This window comes from Oratosquilla oratoria, chromosome 29 (genome assembly GCF_046742065.1).
Source record: "Oratosquilla oratoria isolate Oo_2021 chromosome 29, ASM4674206v1, whole genome shotgun sequence".
NCBI classification, from domain to species: Eukaryota; Metazoa; Arthropoda; class Malacostraca; order Stomatopoda; family Squillidae; genus Oratosquilla; species Oratosquilla oratoria.
Window position 1 is genome coordinate 570,001 of NC_134805.1, and position 17,500 is coordinate 587,500.

General features: G+C 39.6%; 1 protein-coding gene across 1 annotated transcript in view; it reads left to right on the forward strand.

Moving 5' to 3' along the window:
* The first annotated feature begins 5,398 nt into the window (after window positions 1–5,398).
* LOC143040555 (uncharacterized) overlaps window positions 5,399–17,500 on the forward strand; it is a 20,824-nt gene continuing 8,722 nt past the window's right edge. Inside the window, exons 1-3 of the mRNA XM_076211636.1 lie at window positions 5,399–5,473; window positions 5,828–5,893; window positions 6,156–6,198. Of these exons, the coding sequence (XP_076067751.1) occupies window positions 5,399–5,473; window positions 5,828–5,893; window positions 6,156–6,198 (184 nt within the window). The remainder of the gene's footprint in view (window positions 5,474–5,827; window positions 5,894–6,155; window positions 6,199–17,500) is intronic.

Below are 17,500 nucleotides of genomic sequence, written 5' to 3' on the forward strand. Positions count from 1 at the left end.
GTTATCTATTGCCACCCTTTCCTAGAACAGTTATGGTGGCAGCGGGAAACCAAAAATGGTTTTTATGAATAGTGCACTAGTAAATTCTTTAGCATCCCGAATGTTCGAGCGCGCTTTTTTTTTTTTTTTTTTTTTTTTCTTAGCTTCTTCCTTATTTTTCACACATAGATTCGGACTACCAAACTTACGGTAGTCCAAGGAAACTATTACGAACTTGCAAAAACATTCATGTGGAAGCACAAAGAGTGACATGGTGGATTGCTTCATATTTGTGGGACATCACCACAGCCATTTTTGCCTTCAAAGTTTGTGCCTTGTCTCTAGAGTGTGCCTTGTCTCCTGGCTACTGGCTACCTCCATCGGTCCAGGCTGTATCATCAGCGTGCTCCGAGCCTCCTCAACGTCTCACTGTAAAGTTATCGATATGTGTACATCGACGGGAGCGGATGTTTTCAGATGAGCATTGACTTCCGGGTCCACACGGTATCCAATACTTACCCCATTCTTTGGCCACTTAGATTTCTTATTATTGCCCCTTGCCGTCCTTCATTATATTTTTGTCTCCTGTGTTGTGAAGGACTAGTTCATGTAAACAATATACTTTTAACATATTCTCGATGTTCATTTGACGTATATTTGTATAGATGTGTGAGCCGGGATCACGTGCGTAGCTGTTGATCTGCAGCTACTTCCTGTGTGGACGAGAGCTAAACTGTATTCGCTGGTCTCCTATCCTGTCTTCTGAGGATACTCCTTCAAGAAGCAAAATTTCCTCTCCGTGCAGAGGACGTCTACATTTATATGAATGTGTTCCTTAGAAATGGCCAAACCATACCGCCCCCCTTTGTAATATGTCTAGTGACAAAGTCTCCTTCTATTTCCACGGTAACGCAATGGCATCCCCAAATATGTGTCACATTATTACACCAGGACCCCTCCGTTGTCAAATTCTCGAGGGAGGGTCCAAATTACACAGCATCTACCTTCTTACAGCAATGCGAAGATAGTATAATCAACACTAATATCATTACAGGGTCAAATAAAATTTATTTTGTAAGGTCTCAACTTGTTCCCAATTGACTAGCCCCTGAGATGATGTCAGCATTATGCGTCAAACCTAGAGCTTTAAAATATGATTACGACATTTTCAAGGCAAACTTTCTGAAGATGTTTGACGCTAACTTGATAGGTGATAATTTTCTCTGGTGCTATAGATTGGCTGACATGCTTGCTTCCTCCATGAGCACTGATAATTTTATGCGTGCTTAAGCTAGAGCCAGTACAGTGGCCTCTGAAGTATGAGATTCTTTGATACATTCACATTGGATAAAAAACAATGTACTCTGGATAGGCTCCGATTTGTTTTGGAGTATTCATTCTACATCTTGTTTCTTACCCCTTCTGAAGGAAGGATTATTTTTTCTCTTAATTATCAGCCAGAGGACTCTTTACTCTCATTTGCAACAAAGCTTTCTAAGAAGTTAAAAGGATTGCCTCATCGTGCCTTGTTAGTTCCTACAATCCCAGGTAATTTACAGCGGATTACTGAGGTTCTTCCTCCTCCTTCATCATTTCTTCTGTCTTCGACACCCACACAGAGTACCTCTTCATCACCTCTGTTTTCGAAGCCTACGCAGAGTACTCCTACATCCACTTCTACCATACTTCAATGCATTTATTGTAACAAAGTAGGTCATTCTAGTGGTTACTGTTTACTTCGTAAGCGTCATGAGCGAAAGTCAAAGCAGCCTCCTGTACGAAGACATTTTTCTGTTTCCTTTTCTAATCTTGCTCATGACTTATTAAGACTGTCATTTCAGCCACAATCTAGCTACTGATCACTGTGCGTTCTTGTATGTGTTGATCACTATATCCTTTTTGTGATAATGGCTCCCTTGCAAAACAAATCTGCTTCAGTAGTTGCTCGTGCCTTATGTTGTAGGAGTGAAACACATTTGGAGTGACCAGATCTGTTTTATCATTGAAAAAAGCGGAAGATTCGCAAACCATAGGCACCTAGCGACTACTGTATCAACTAACACCTCCATTCGTAAATTTAGTTAGCTGTAGTTAATCAACGTGCGGATTAGTTTGTAGGAACATTGACGCTATAGCATCACTATGGTCCAAAGTAAGTACTCATAAGAATTTAAAGTTGCCTCGCGAGAGTTGCTACGGAAAGTCATTGCACAGATTTTGCCCATTAAACAAGTCCTTTGGACCACAACGGTTGCCCATCTCTACGCGAAGTGTAAAACCTTCGTGTTTTTCTGAATTGTTTCGGAGATCTCCGAACTGCTACTGGACTAAGTGCGACTCGATACACACCCTCTCTCCCTCCCTCCCTCTCTCTCTCTGTTATTTCTCAACTACGAAACATCAACAAATTTACGTGTTCACGACTACCAGAATATTCACCTATCAGAAGTTATCATATATCAGCCTCACCTCAAACAACCCATTTGTTTCCGAGATTGGAGAGTCGGCCTAAACGACTTTCCGCTGGTGCAACTTCTAGCAACCAGAATCAAGATTCGTCTACATCATAATCAAGACTTCGTTTCATCCACCTGTTCTTACGTGCTGCATACAAGAGCACACCCAGCTACTCTACTTGATAATCAATTATCCGTTTATAATTCATGTAACATTTATTATTATTTTTCATTGTTCTATGTCCAAATATGCTGTACGTTTTTTTCTTGGAAATAATACATAATTTTAAGGAAGAGTTTGATTATCCTGCCTGAACGCAGTCACCCGTCCGAACTGTTCACGGCCTGAACTTTTTTTTTTCTTTCTTTCTTTTTTCGTGTCGCGACTAGCCTCTCCCATAGGTGGGTCGTGACAATTCCTTAGTTATATATTTTTTATTTTTAGTTATGTTATTTATTTTTGATGACAGAGTATTGAGGTGGTTTGGACACATGGAACGAATGAATGATGAAATATTAGTAAAGGAGGTGTGGAAGGCAGAGGGGATGGAGTGAACTTGAGGGGACGACTAAGGATGAGATGATGGATGGAGTGAAAGTGGCGTTGAGCAAGAAGGGAATGTCTGTTGAGCAATGAAGAGAGAAGGCACGAGATAAGGGTGAGTAGAGAATGGTTGTGTATTGATGATACTGTTATGCAAGGAAGGGAAGGGTGGGGAATGGGGATTAGGAAGTAGTTATGTGTGAATGATATTTTGATTTGCCCGAAGTTATTTTTGCTTGTCTTCTCTTTTTCTACATGAGGGGACAGAGAGGGGGAGCGGTTAGCTGATTAATTGAAGCGGCCTTGCTGTGGATGTGCTATGTCTTGCTGCATTGTTTTTGACTGAGGGCAGTAGGCGGGATATAGGGATGATCCGTCATTCATGAGGAGCTAAGATGAGAGGGAAGAAAGTGTGAATGGGAATGCAATGGGTGGAAATGAAATAGGTAGGTATATGCATTTGACTTGGCTACCTCTCTTATCAGGGGAGAAAAAGCCTTTGTTATATAGATAGATAGTTATCAGGAGAAGATCTTTTTACAGAATGAAGATGAGATGGATGGAAGGAGTGTATGATGGACTGGGAAGAAGTCTTGAGATTGAACAAGTAAAAGAAGAGTAGATCTATGAGGACCGTACAAGATGGAGACAAATTGTGAGGAGTGATGTCTAGTTGACAAATATTTATCACCTAATAAGGGTATAGCAAGTGTAGTAAGAGTTAGCGTTAGAAATAGAACGATGTTTTTGCGTTTATTCGTTTAAGTTTAGTTTCTGCACCCTGGAAATACCACTTTCTTTCATGCTCCTAAGATCCAGAAATGTTTCAGTTTAATTATTCATTTCATCCTATTGCTCATATCTATTTAAAGTAAGTAAAGGTTAATGTATATTTCAATAAGTTGTACCGTCAAGTTATGTTTATCATTTCTGTTATCAAGAAGTAAATTTACTTGATAAAAATGAGTCAGCTTCATTTTGTGTTTTTGTTAGCGTCCTTCCGTGATCTCCCGCTTGCATTTACTTCACTGGACGACGTGAGTTTAAGATTCCCCCACATTTGGTACCCAGACCCGGGAAGGACTCTCTTATAAAAATATATGGCCCCCGTCCAGCAGTGAAGTTAAGTAGTTCAAATACTAAGATAAGGCTTGTTTTTGACGCCTCTGCCTACTGTTACAGTGGTGTAGCCTTGAATGACTGTTTATCCTCAGGCCCATCGCTCAACTTTGATTTGGTTGAAGTGCTCATTCGTTTTCGTCACCGACCCACTGCTATTACAGCAGACATAAGAAATGCATTTTTGCAAATCGGTGTTCAAAAGAAGGATAAAATGTTCATATATTTTCATGCCCATGAGACGACGGTACGGTACGGCACATGAGATTTACACGTGTACCCTTTGGTAGCACAGCTAGTCCATTTCTGTTAAATGCCGCCATCAGATATAATTTGGATAAGTATCCCTAGACTAATGTAGTGAAAGAATTGAAGGCTGACATGTACAGTACACAGACAACTGGTTGAGTGGTGCGGATTCTGCCATAGAAGCATCTGAGAAATTCTGTTAAGCACGTAGTATTTATGTGGATGCTGATATGTACCTTACAATGCTTGTGTCAAATGATTTGTTTATTAGTTCAAAGTCACATGACAAGGTATCTTTGATAAGTAATGATGAACCTAACACTGTGTTAGCCCTGAAGTGGTGTAACTTACAGGACACTTTCTCCTTTGATGGCACAAAATCCGACTGTAATGTAGAAGTAGTCTTTACTAAGCGAAGCATCCTTAATGTGATTGCTAAGATTTTTTACCTTTTAGGATTGATTAGCCCATTTGTCTTGTATGGCAATATATTTTTTCAAGAACTACTGGGAAATGAATTTCAGTTGGGATCAAGATGTGTCATAAGAGTTGATGTCAAAGTTTCAGAAATTACTCCCAAGTAGGAAGCTTGGGATGAGATTAGTCATATTGATATACATGGGTTTGGTGACGTCTCAAAAAAGGTCTATGTAGCATGTGTATACCTGCGAGTACCTGTGGATAGCAACTCATATAAGGTGTCATTAATACCTCCAAGTCAAGAGTTGCATTAAAAAAAATATTTACCTTACCAACATTAGATATTATATGATTTCTTTTGCGTTCAAGATTAGTTAATTTTGTTAAAAATGCCCTCAGATTAGATAGTAATGTTAGAGTTATGTGTTGGACGTATTGCACTGTCATCGATTCAAGGAGATGCTAGTAAGAAAGAAGTGTTTGTGGCTAATTGGGTAAAAAGATTCGAGAGATAACGCCTTCAAGTTGCTGACAACAATGTGAAAGTAAGGACAACCCAGCTGAGTTGAAAACGCGGGGTCTGTTAGCGGATAAATTTGTGAATAATATACTGTGGTTGTGTGGTCCTAGTATGCTAACAGAAGCCCCGTGCCAGAATAAGGAAGTTAACACAGTTGTCACTGATTTAGAGGAAAAAGCACAGAAAGTACAGTATATTTCAATGTACATTGAGTACCAATAAACAGACAAGTATAGTGAATTGAGTAAAGTGTTAAGAGTTACAGTTTATGTCTTAAGGTTGATCAAGAATTGTAGAAATATTCAGGACAAGGTGAAGGGCCAATTAATTACTGAAGATATTGATCTGGCTAAACTTAAGTTTATTTACTGCATCTAAAGGAAAGTGTCTTCTGAAGAAATGAAGCCACTTTTGAGTAACAGCTATTCCTTAATGCTCTAATCTAAGAAAACTTGACCCATTCATAAAGGATGAGGGATTATTGAGGATTAAGGGCAGTCTTGTGTTTTCAGACTTAGACATCCTATCATAATTCCCAAGGGTCAATATGCTAAACTGTTGATTAGATTTCAGCACAAATCTTTGAAGCGTGTAGGTGTTGATACTGTAAGTTCCTCTCAACGGAACAACTTCTGAATTATAGGAATTATAGGATGAAGAGACTAACAAAAACAGTTATGAAGAAATGTTTATGTTTCTGTTGGCATGGTTCTAAACCTTGCAGTCAACCTGTGGCTTCATAACCCAAAGAAAGAGTAAGATCTACTCCACACTTTAATTAACAGGCTTAGACTATACAGCCCCTCTGTTTTGTGCTGATTTTCCTAGTAAAAAAATTATGTATTGTTGTTCAACTGTGTTGTTGTAGAACTACCACTTATCTGACAGTATATTAGCTATTAGAAGCTCAAGTAAGTAAGACAGTTCACCTACCTTGCTAAAATAATAACACCATGACACAATGTTAACGATGAAGTCCAATCACGAATTTACCTCGCATCTGCATCTGCATCTCCACTACTTTACAACTCAGAAACCTGGACCAATGGGACCTTTCGCAGTCAGGCTCGTAGTTTCCTATTAGCGCTAGAATTTTCAATTGTCTCAGATTTCATGAGGCAAAGGGGTGACTTAGCTAATTTGGAAACCGATATTAAAAAAAAAAAAAATACGACATAAATTGGTACATAAGTGTATTTAGAATTAAAAACATGACTCTCAATGTTATAGATTTTACTTACTGGTGTGTGATAAGGCTTTCTTAATTTAATTAAGAGGATGTTGATTTCGGTTTTGCATTTTATCTGAGAGTGTTGAAAAATAATGGATATCACTGTCACGTCCTGTATATGAAGATAATCAGCGAGATAAAATATAACAACAGTGGTGGCGGACGTACGAGTATTTGATGCGCGATGTATTGAAGCGATGAGTTGAAAAACGTGACTTTCAATTCGTCGCAGCATCATGAAAGTCATGAGGCGTACCGATTTCTAATCGCTGCGCAGTGTGTCAATAACAGTCGAAGGTAGAGGATGCACGCGCTCTGCTTCGCTATTCTAGTTTCATACAATGGCACAAGCAACTTCCGCAAAGCATTTCGAGTGGACGAAGACTATTGTATTACATTACATTAAGCTACTAAAGCAGTACCCAGCCATTTAGAATATAAAAAGTACAAAAATCGAAAGCTGACTTATTTTCTTTAACAAAATGTAATGTGCGGAATGAAGACATTACCAAAAAACTTCATACACTGAAAACACAGTTTCACAGGGAAATGACTGCCACCAATGCATCAAAGTAGTCTGGTGCTGGCACGAAAAATATATACACTCCAAAGCTGTGGTGGTTTAATGATTAAATGAGTAGAGCGTCGGTAGACATCCTCATCCCGTGAAAGTCAAATGATGATTGAGAACTGGTTGCTCGCACAAGGTATTCGCAGTGATGCAGCCCGTCCGGACGCTTGTATTAAGTTTTAAACACGACTACTGCATCAAGTCGCTGATGCGTCATGGTACGTCTGGACGGGGCTTTAGTAATTGTACCGGAAAAATTATGTCTTCGATGCAAAATTATATTTTCTATACATTACATAGATTTGCCTATTCCTTGGTGCATTCAATTGAAAGTATATATCAGTATAAGTCCATTGAAATCGGTAGAAAATGACAAATTGCTCGGCTTGATACAATTATAGGCCGTTTTACGAATATCATCTGTAATTATAAATAGAGGCTCAAACAATGCTATATGCCGTTTGCAATCATCAAATTAATTGACTTAAATTTCAAATACAATAATGTACAACGATACACCTCTGTAAGTACTTGCCCAAAAAAGTATTTATTTTCCGGCAAGAATTACAAAATCTGGCGGTGTCTGGTATCAAAACGCTCACTGCGAAAGGTCCCATTACAGATGACACATAAAAGGTCTTGAAACGATTCCACATTCGGTGCTTTAAAAGAATTCTCGGACTAACATGTCAAGACAAAATGTCCTATACTAAAATCTTGTAAAGCACTCAAATCACCAACAGTGAAACATCACTGAAGGAACGGCAACTACAATGGAACAGTCACGTCATCCTCATAAATCAGAACCACCTTCCCCGTCATTTTTTTTTTTTTTTTTTTTTAAGGTCAACTTTCTGATGTAAATCGAAACAAAAAAGGTAAACAAAATCACTATAAAGATGAATTAAAACTACACTAAAGATATCGAAACGATTGCTTTTGATCGCACTAATTGGCGCGCAATACTCTCACAAGAAATCAAACATCATTATGCTGCAACCAAATACCTAAGACCCCCGCAGGTAAAGATGACGTCGGCATAACAAACGAGCTGATTTGCCCGGTGTGTGGATATGGATCCAGAATTGCGCTGACATCAGCGCCAGTAACCATCACTCATTTCCTCATACTCAACGGACGGAACACTGTTGTTGTTGTCCACTGGCGGACTGCCCCCCCCCCACACACGCACACACACACACACACACACACACACACACACACACACACACACACACACCCCGACCCGGTGGCACAGTTGGTAGAGCGCTGAACTGGGAAGCAGAAGAGCTCCCAGTAGCCATTCGAATCCTGCCCAGGGCCGAAATTATTTCGGTATCGCTGTGCCTCGTGTCGTTACTCTGACTCTCGTGGGCGGGGAGTTGGGGGTGTGTGTGTGTGTGCAAGGTCATAGCATTACCCATAGATCGGACCTACGAGCTCTGAGCTCTCTTCCAGGAGGGAAATAGCTGTCGATCACGAGTCCAACACGTGATCCAAAAGACCAAGTGAATACACACACACACACACACACACACACACACACACACACACACACACAGTACGGAGGTGCGGCAGTACCTGGTTCAAATCCTGCCCAGGACCGAAATTATTTCGGTATCGCTGCACTGTGTGTAAGGTCATACGAGCTCTGAGCTCTCTTCCGGGAGGGAAATATCTGTCGATCACGAGTCCAACACGCGATCCAAAGACCAAGGTGAATACACACACACACACACACACACACACACACGACTCGGTGGCGCGGTTGGTAGAGCACTGGACTGCGTAGTACGGGGGTGCTCGCAGTACCTGGTTCGAATCCTGCCCAGGGCCAAAATTATTTCGGTATCGCTGCGCTTCGGGTCGTTACTCTGACTCTCATGGGCGGGGAGTTGGGGGTGTGCGTGTGTGAAAGGTCATAGCATTACCCATAGATCGGTCATATGAGCTCTGAGCTCTCTTCCGGGAGGGAAATAGCTGTCGATCACGAGTCCAACACGTGATCCAAAGACCAAGGTGAATACACACACACACACACACACACACACATATATATATATATATATATATATATATATATATATATATATATATATATATTGTTGAGACATTCTGACAGGTTGATGTAAGCGGAATAGGAAACACAGGAGTCTTAGTCTTGAGTTTATTCCTGACTAGTTTCGCATACCTGCATACCTGCGAAACTAGTCAGGAATAAACTCAAGACTCCTGTGTTTCCTATTCCGCTTACATCATATATATATATATATATATATATATATATTCTGTTAAAAACGACAGCAAAAGAATTATTGATTAGTTTTTTCCGTGAGCTCTCAAGCTTGCGAAAAGTAGATTTTTGGTAGGGGGAAAGGGAGTAAATCAGATTTCCAAAATTCATAGGAAACACAAAAGTTATAATAGACACAAAAGTATAGTACACAATAAACACAATACAAGAAATTAATACAAGAAATACAGCAAAAAACAAAATACAAGCACAACAAAATAGTTATCAAGACGTTTCGCAGATCTTTCTGCATCCTCAGTTGAAGTGAAAAGAAAGGGAAAGGGAGCATATTTTAAATGAAATGGGAAGCACGGGGAGAAGTCACCGTGATGCAACTGGGGGAAGTCACACGCAGGACCACAAACACTGGGAGAGATCACAAGTTGGCGTAAATGGTACTCGGGGAGGTCACTCCCGGGTTCGGCGCCAATCTGCTTCTCAGTCTTTGGGAACGACGTATGGTAGGAAGTTCTTCATCTACTAGCCTCTTACACTCATAGATGGGTCATATATGAGCTCTGAGCTCTCTTCCGGGAGGGAAATAGCTGTCGATCACTAGTCCAACACGTAATCCAAGACCATACATGGAGGAAAAATTAAAGTAGCGTTCAGAGATAAAATTCTACTTGGGAAGAGGTGATTAGTGGAGTTCCACAAGGATCAGTATTGACTCCAATAATGCTTGCTATTTATGCGAATGACGTGGATGAGGGTGTAGGTTTTGACATGAACTTCTTTGCAGATGACGCTAAACTGTTGAAGAAAGTGAGTACTGAAACGGATTGTGATTGGCTGCAGAGAGATCTGACCAGGGTTTGGGAAGAGTCAGAAGTGAGAAGTGGACATCAATATTAAGAAATGTAGCATAATGGAATTTGGAAAAAGTATTAAAAAAAAAAAAAAAACCAGGACAATATAGTATTTGTGCAAAGGAAGTTGAGAAAATAGGATCTGAAAAAGACCTGGAAGCAATCATCACAGAGGACATGTCCCCTGATAAACAGATAAACAAAATATCGGAGAAACTTAAAACTTGCTAAAGGTGGCATTTACTTACTTGGAAGAAGAAATGGTAAAGAAAATACTAGTTACACTGATAAGGCCAAAATTGGTGTACGCAGCGACACTATAGTCACCCAGTACTAAAAAGAATGTAAGAAAAGTTGAAAGAATCCAGAGAGCAACTACGAAGATGGCCACAACACTATCAACACTGTCATATGAAGAAAGATTGTCAAAACTAGAATTGCCGACTCTGGAACAAAGGGGAGAAAGAGATGACTTGTTGACTTTCTACAGAATCGTGAGATTTATGGACGCCCTTGATAGAGAAGACTAAATTAGCATAAGAGAACTACAAGGAGACATGGAAGGAAGCTTAAAAAGGACAGTTATAAAACAGACCTGAAAAAGAACATATTTCCCCACAGAATGGTGGATGTATGGAGCAAATTAGACGATATGATAGTATGTGCAAAAACCATACACGAATTTAAGAGCAAATTAGACATGGTGAGATACAGAGACGGGCCACTAGTATCTCCCCTTTCCGTAAGATACAACACACACACACACACACACACACACACACACACACACACACACACACACACACACACACACACACACACACCTACACCTACACACACACACACACACACACACACGCGCGCGCGCGCGCAACGGGTCACTATGAGCATAGCTCCCTTCCCATGTAATACAACTAGGTAAATACACACACACGCACACACACACACACACACACTTCATCGAACGGACGGCGTAGAGGACGTTCTGAAGAAAAAGTGAAATTTTCGTGGATCCCAAAGCAAAGGAAGTACCTATTGTATTTACAGGGTGGGGGGGAAATTGCTCGTGGTGTAGTAGGAAAGTGAGGAAAAAGGAGAAGGGGAGGGATTACTGAGGGAAATGGAAGGAAATGAGGAAGGAGAGGACTTGGTCCAAGAGGCCAGACGGCTTGTAAACAAACACCGAACCGATGATTTGGATTTCGATGATGGGACTAACAAAAATGTAAAGATTAGAAACATAGATAAGAGCAGTACAATGGAAGGTGAGGATAATAATTTCCAAGGATTTAATGAGGGGGCGGCGGATAACAACCTCCCCCGACTGGCAAAACTGGAGGAAAAACTTGAACAAATGACTGAACATTGGGAGATTAGGTTCGGTAAAATGTAAAAAATTGCAGAGAGAGTTGAAAAATTGGAAGAACTAGAGAAGGCGAACAAAAACTTAACTGATGAAATAGAAGAACTAAAAAGACGGTTAAGAGAAGTAAAAGAGGAAAATGAAGAATTAAAGATGAATAATAAAGAAAACAAAGAGGCCATAGCTAAAGAAGCTAAGGGTTGGAAGACAATCCAAGAAAACAGTAAAGTTGCATTTACTGATATAATTAAACAGCAAATGAAAGAACAAACTGAAGACTCAGTTATCAAAGTGATGAGACAGAAGGAGAATATCATAAGAGACTTAGCAGACAAAAAGAAATGTATAATTATATTAGAAATGGAAGAGAAACATAACCCAGATAGAACCTCAAGAATCAATGAGGAAAATTAAAAATTAAGCAGTTTACTACAATTAGTTCAGGAAGATGAACCAGAAATTATGAAACAAATCGAAGAGAAGTTCAGACTCAGAAAGTATAGTACAGATAAGACCAGACCAATTAAGATTAAATTCAGGTCACAAACGACGGCAGAGAATATATTATCCAAAACAGGGAAACTAGCAACAAGTGAACAATATAAAAATGTATGGATAAAAAGGGAAATGAATAAAGAGGAAAGAGAGGAAGAAAAAGAGAAAAGACTTGAAGCTAAGAAAAACAAAAACAAAACGAGAACAGAACAGAGTCAGAAAAAGAGAGATTCTATTGGAGTGTAGTGAGTGAATATGAAACTAAGACAATTCGACATACAAGAGAAAAACAAAAGGGAAACAGAGAACACAATGGATGTGGCAGAAAACTAAGAGTGTCTTACACAAATATAGATGGATTAATAACAGGATTGAATGAGCTGAATGATTATTTGAAGGAAAAAGAACCGGACATAATGGGAATTGTAGAAACGAAATTAAAAGGTCCACTACCACCCAACAGTGTAGGACATGATGCATATAATTATTGGATTAGAAACAGAGAGACAAAGCAAGGGGGTGGAGTTATGTTCCTGACTAAGAAGGATATAAACGTGAAGTGTGTCACATATGGAAAGAATACAGTAGAGATGATTATGATCGAAGTGGAAGACAGAGATAAGAAGAGCAGAAAGTTTGTGATAAATTATGTGCCTTCAAAAACAGCCTCGTGGGAAGAGAGTGAACATAAAAGTATGTTAGAGGACACAAAGATAACATTAGATAAGATAATGGAAGATGGAGGAAGAATAGTTATGATGGGCGACTTTAATTGCAAAGAAATCTGCTGGGAAGAGATGACAGTAAAGGGTGGAGACGGCTCATGGGGAAACGCTCTACTTGAGATGATTACTGACAATACAATGACACAGTGGATACAGGAGAACACTAGGTATAGAAATGAGGAAGAACCATCGAGACTAGACCTAATAATTCCATCTGAACCTAGAATAGTGGACAAGATTGAATATAAAACACCAATAAGTGAAAGTGACCACATATTGATTGAACTGGAACTAAATGAAGAAAAATGCATGAAAAGAAATGAACAATATAGAAAAGGAAGAATGATGTATGAAAAAACAAACTTTGATAAAATAAGAGAATTCTTTCAAAAAGAAAACTGGGAAGAAATATACAAAGAAGAAACAACAGTGGAAGAGAAATGGATTATTTTGACAAAAAATTACAAAAAAGAAGTGGAAAAGTATGTCCCAAGACAAAAACAAGAAAAAGAATATGTAAAATGCTGGTACAATAAAAGTTGTAGGGAGTTAAAAGACAAAAGAGACAAAGCTTGGACCAGATGGAAAAAAGACAGAAGGCCTGAAAAATGGAAAATATATACTTGTTATAGAAATGAATATGTACAAACGTGCAGAGAGGAAAAGAGAAAATATGAAAAGATGTCATAGAAAAATGTAAAGATCAACCAAAACTATTCTAGATTTGTAAACAATAAATTGTAAAACAAACAAGACTTGGAGAAATTAAGACAAGGATGAGTTGAATACACAGAGGAAATTGAAATGGCGGAAATTATGAACAAACATTTTAAATCAGTGTTTACAAGGGAGAACATACAACCTGAAGAGATCGAATGGAAAGAGAAAGTCCCTCCCATGAAAGAAATAGAAGTAACAAAGAACGAAATACTGAAACACTTGAGTAATCTTGATGTCAGAAAATCGCATGGACCAGATGAAATAGCAAACTGGATTTTGATAGAATGTAGGAATGAACTGGCAGACAAAATACATAGCATAATAAACAGTTCCTTGAAAGAAGGAAAAGTTCCAGAAGATTGGAAAAAAGCAAATATAGTACCCATATATAAAGGAGGAAATAAAGAAGACCCTACCAACTATAGACCAGTCTCTCTAACAAGTACAATAGCAAAAATTTGTGAAAGAATTGTCAAAAGTAGATGGGTAAAATATTTAGAAAAAAACAACGTGCTAAATCCAAGGCAATTTGGATTCAGACAAGGACGATCATGCGTCACCAATCTAATATGTTTCTATTCAAGGCTAATAGATATAATACAAGAAAGAGATGGATGGGCTGATTGTGCATTTCTAAAAAAAGCTTTTGACAAAGTACCACATAAGAAGTTGCTTAAGAAATTAGAAACTGAAGGAGGAATACAGGGCAATCTGCTTAATTGGATAGAAGACTTTTTGCAAGAAAGGAAAATGAGAGTAGTGATAAGAGACCAACACTCAAAATGGGATGAAGTAATAAGCGGTGTTCCGCAAGGAACAGTTCTGGCCCCAATAATGTTTGCTATATATATTAATGATATGGATGAAGGAATTGAAAGCTATATGAGCTTCTTTGCAGATGATGCAAAACTACTGAAAAGAATTTCATGGGAAGGGGAACTATGCTCGTGGTGTCCCGTCTTCATATATCATTTTATCTAAACTATTTTTAAATTCATGTATTGTTTTTCCACACACCACTTTCTCAACTAACTTGTTCCAACTGTCTATTACTCTGTGAGGAAAGCTGTTCTTTTTCAGTTCTCTTCTATAGCTGTCTTTCTTGATTTTCTTTCCGTGCCCTCTTGTATCTCTATCATCCCATTTTATCAGATTCTCTCTATCAATAATTTCTATGCCTTTCATGATTCTGTAAATAGCTATCAAATCTCCTCTCTCTCTTCTTTGCTCTAGTGTCTGTAGTTCAAGTTTTGCTAGTCTCTCTTCATATGATAGTTTTGAGAGTGTTGGTGCCAATTTTGTAATTGCTCTTTGTATTCTTTCAAGTTTTTTATACATTTTTTTTTTTTTGTACTTTGTGACCACATCGTTGCTACATATTCCAATCTTGGTCTTATCAGAGTGATTAGAATTTTCTTCACCATTTCTTCATCCAGATATGTAAATGCCACTTTGATTGTTCTTATTAAATTATAAGTTTCTCCAAAAATCTTATTTATGTTTCTCAGGTGACATATTATTCATAACAATGACTCCCAGGTCCTTCTCATTTTCTACTTTTTTTTATTCCTTCTTCTCCCAATTTATATGATCCTGTTATTCTGTTTTTGCTTTTTCCAAATTCCATTATACTACACTTTTTAGTGTTGTGCTCCATCTCCCACTTCCTACTCCATTCCCATACTTTATTTAGATCACTCTGTAGTGACACAATCTTCTTCCGTGTTCACTTTTTTTATGTATTTACCTGTGTGTGTGTGTGTGTGTGTGTGTGTGTGTGTGTGTGTGTGTGTGTGTTTGTGTGTTTGTGTGTGTATGTGTTTGTGTGTGTGTGTGTGTTTGTGTGTGCGCGTGCGTTCGTGTGTGTGTGTGTGTTTGTGTGTGTGTGTGTGTGTATTCACTTGGTCTTTGGATCACGTGTTGGACTCGTGATCGACAGCTATTTCCCTCCTGGAAGAGAGCTCAGAGCTCGTAGGTCCGATCTATGGGTAATGCTATGACCTTGCACACACACACACACCCAACTCCCCGCCCACGAGAGTTGGAGTAACACCCCTCAGCGCTGCGATACTGATATTATTTCAGCCCCGGGCGAGGGTCGAACCCGGACCTCCGTAGTGGCAGGCCAGAGCTCTAACCACAGCGCCATGGTTAGAGCTCTGTGTGTGTGTGTGTGTGTGTGTGTGTGTGTGTGTGTGTGTGTGTGTGTGTGTATGTGTGTGTGTGTGTGTGTGTGTGTGTTTTTCACCTCCTCTGTCACCACTCTCAGCACCACTGTCGGTCCTCGACCGTTACACTTTTAGTAGTCTCGTAAATTCAATCACAAGGCCCCTTGCCTTCGTTACGTCAATCTCACTAGTTTCCAGGTTCGTCTTATTCATTAGGCCCCATGCCTAGTTCTCTCGAGTTTTTGGGTTAATAAAAGGGTGGTGAATTTCTTGCTTGTTAAACTAACGGAGTACACACAGAGAATCCCCTTCCAGGTTCTCTACAATACGTCAGACCACCTTCGTTCAGACGTCACTTTTTATTCGTCCAATATTCTTTTACTTTTCAAAACAAGTGACACACCTTAAGGGCGTGTCATTTTCCCTACGGCCAATAATATTTCTTTTTATACCCATTTACCTCCAATCCGAGAGGCTGTTACAGTCCTTCCAGAAATATTGCTGCGTAAGCATAAGCATGAGCATGAGCATGACGTTATTGCGCAAGTCTGCCGCAAACAGAGTGTTTTGATTATATCAGCGATTATTACCGGCCGTGTTTATACAGACAGAACGGCGCCTCAAACCTATATTATAAAACAGTGGGTGCCGAGTCTGACTCCTTGACTCAGCATTTCAATACCCATGTATTTCCTAACCTGATTACCATTCGTACAACTACCGGCCTCTTACAGTGTGTGTGTGTGTGTGTGTGTGTGTGTGTGTGTGTGTGTGTGTGTGTGTGTGTGTGTGTGTGTGTGTGTGTGTGTGTGTGTGTGTGTGTGTGTGCGAGCGAGAGAGATCTATTAGGAGCATAAACCAGGGAGAGCGTTGCTTCACCCACACGTCGGCGCCAGTACTTAGGGTCTCTCCAAGCAACTTTTCATACAGTCACCATTCCCACTCCAGACAACTCTCGTCAGATTCGATCAACTTGCCCCAACTGTTAATTGTATTGGCGTTCCTTTCGTCTCCCCCATCGAGGGTTGTCTCTTGTGGATATAATCCTATAACTGGAATCAACACCAGGGAAAAGATCCTATATAACTGGAATTGATGTTCACAAATGTTTTTAATCGGATTAGACTGTCTCACAGTATAGCCTCGGGTCTTTCAAGAACCCATGATTGCTTGAAGACACTTGGTACCAAAGACATGAAGACGCCTAAGCCATCATTCAATACCCATGTCTCATACCCGTACAGCAGGACGGGGAGTAAAGGTGATTTGAAGACTTGTATCTCAGTCGTCCTACATATATATCAACAACGCCATATACTCTGGTCAAGTGTGTCCATAACACCATTGGTACTGTCAATACTTTGAAGTACTTCCTGATATAACCCACCATTGTTGTTGTCGTTCTCCAGACTGTCTGGCCGAGCAGTCCCGTTTCCCTGAGGAATGCCATGGGTAGAATGGGGTTTTCCTACAAACACTTTGTACAGTATGTGTTGTGCTGTTGGACTGCGTAATTGTGTACAATGTAGTTTTCCATAATGCATTGCATTGTAAAGGGTAAATTGTTATATCCTTGGCAGTTAACAGTGATGTGGTCATGTAGCCTTCTCTGGTAAATTCGATGGGCTCGATGGTGACCACAACAACATCATGGCCAGGTGGACTCTGTCTTCTCAGGGGAGAGAAGATTCAGAGGAATGGATATTAGGGGGGTCTATCATGTAGCAATGCATTGTCTTTCACGTTGTTGATGGGTATGCTTCTAGAGGCGTGTCTGGTGGTTATGAAGGAAGAGAAGAAAGGGTTTGTGTGTGATATAAGTGTTATTTTGATGTTTC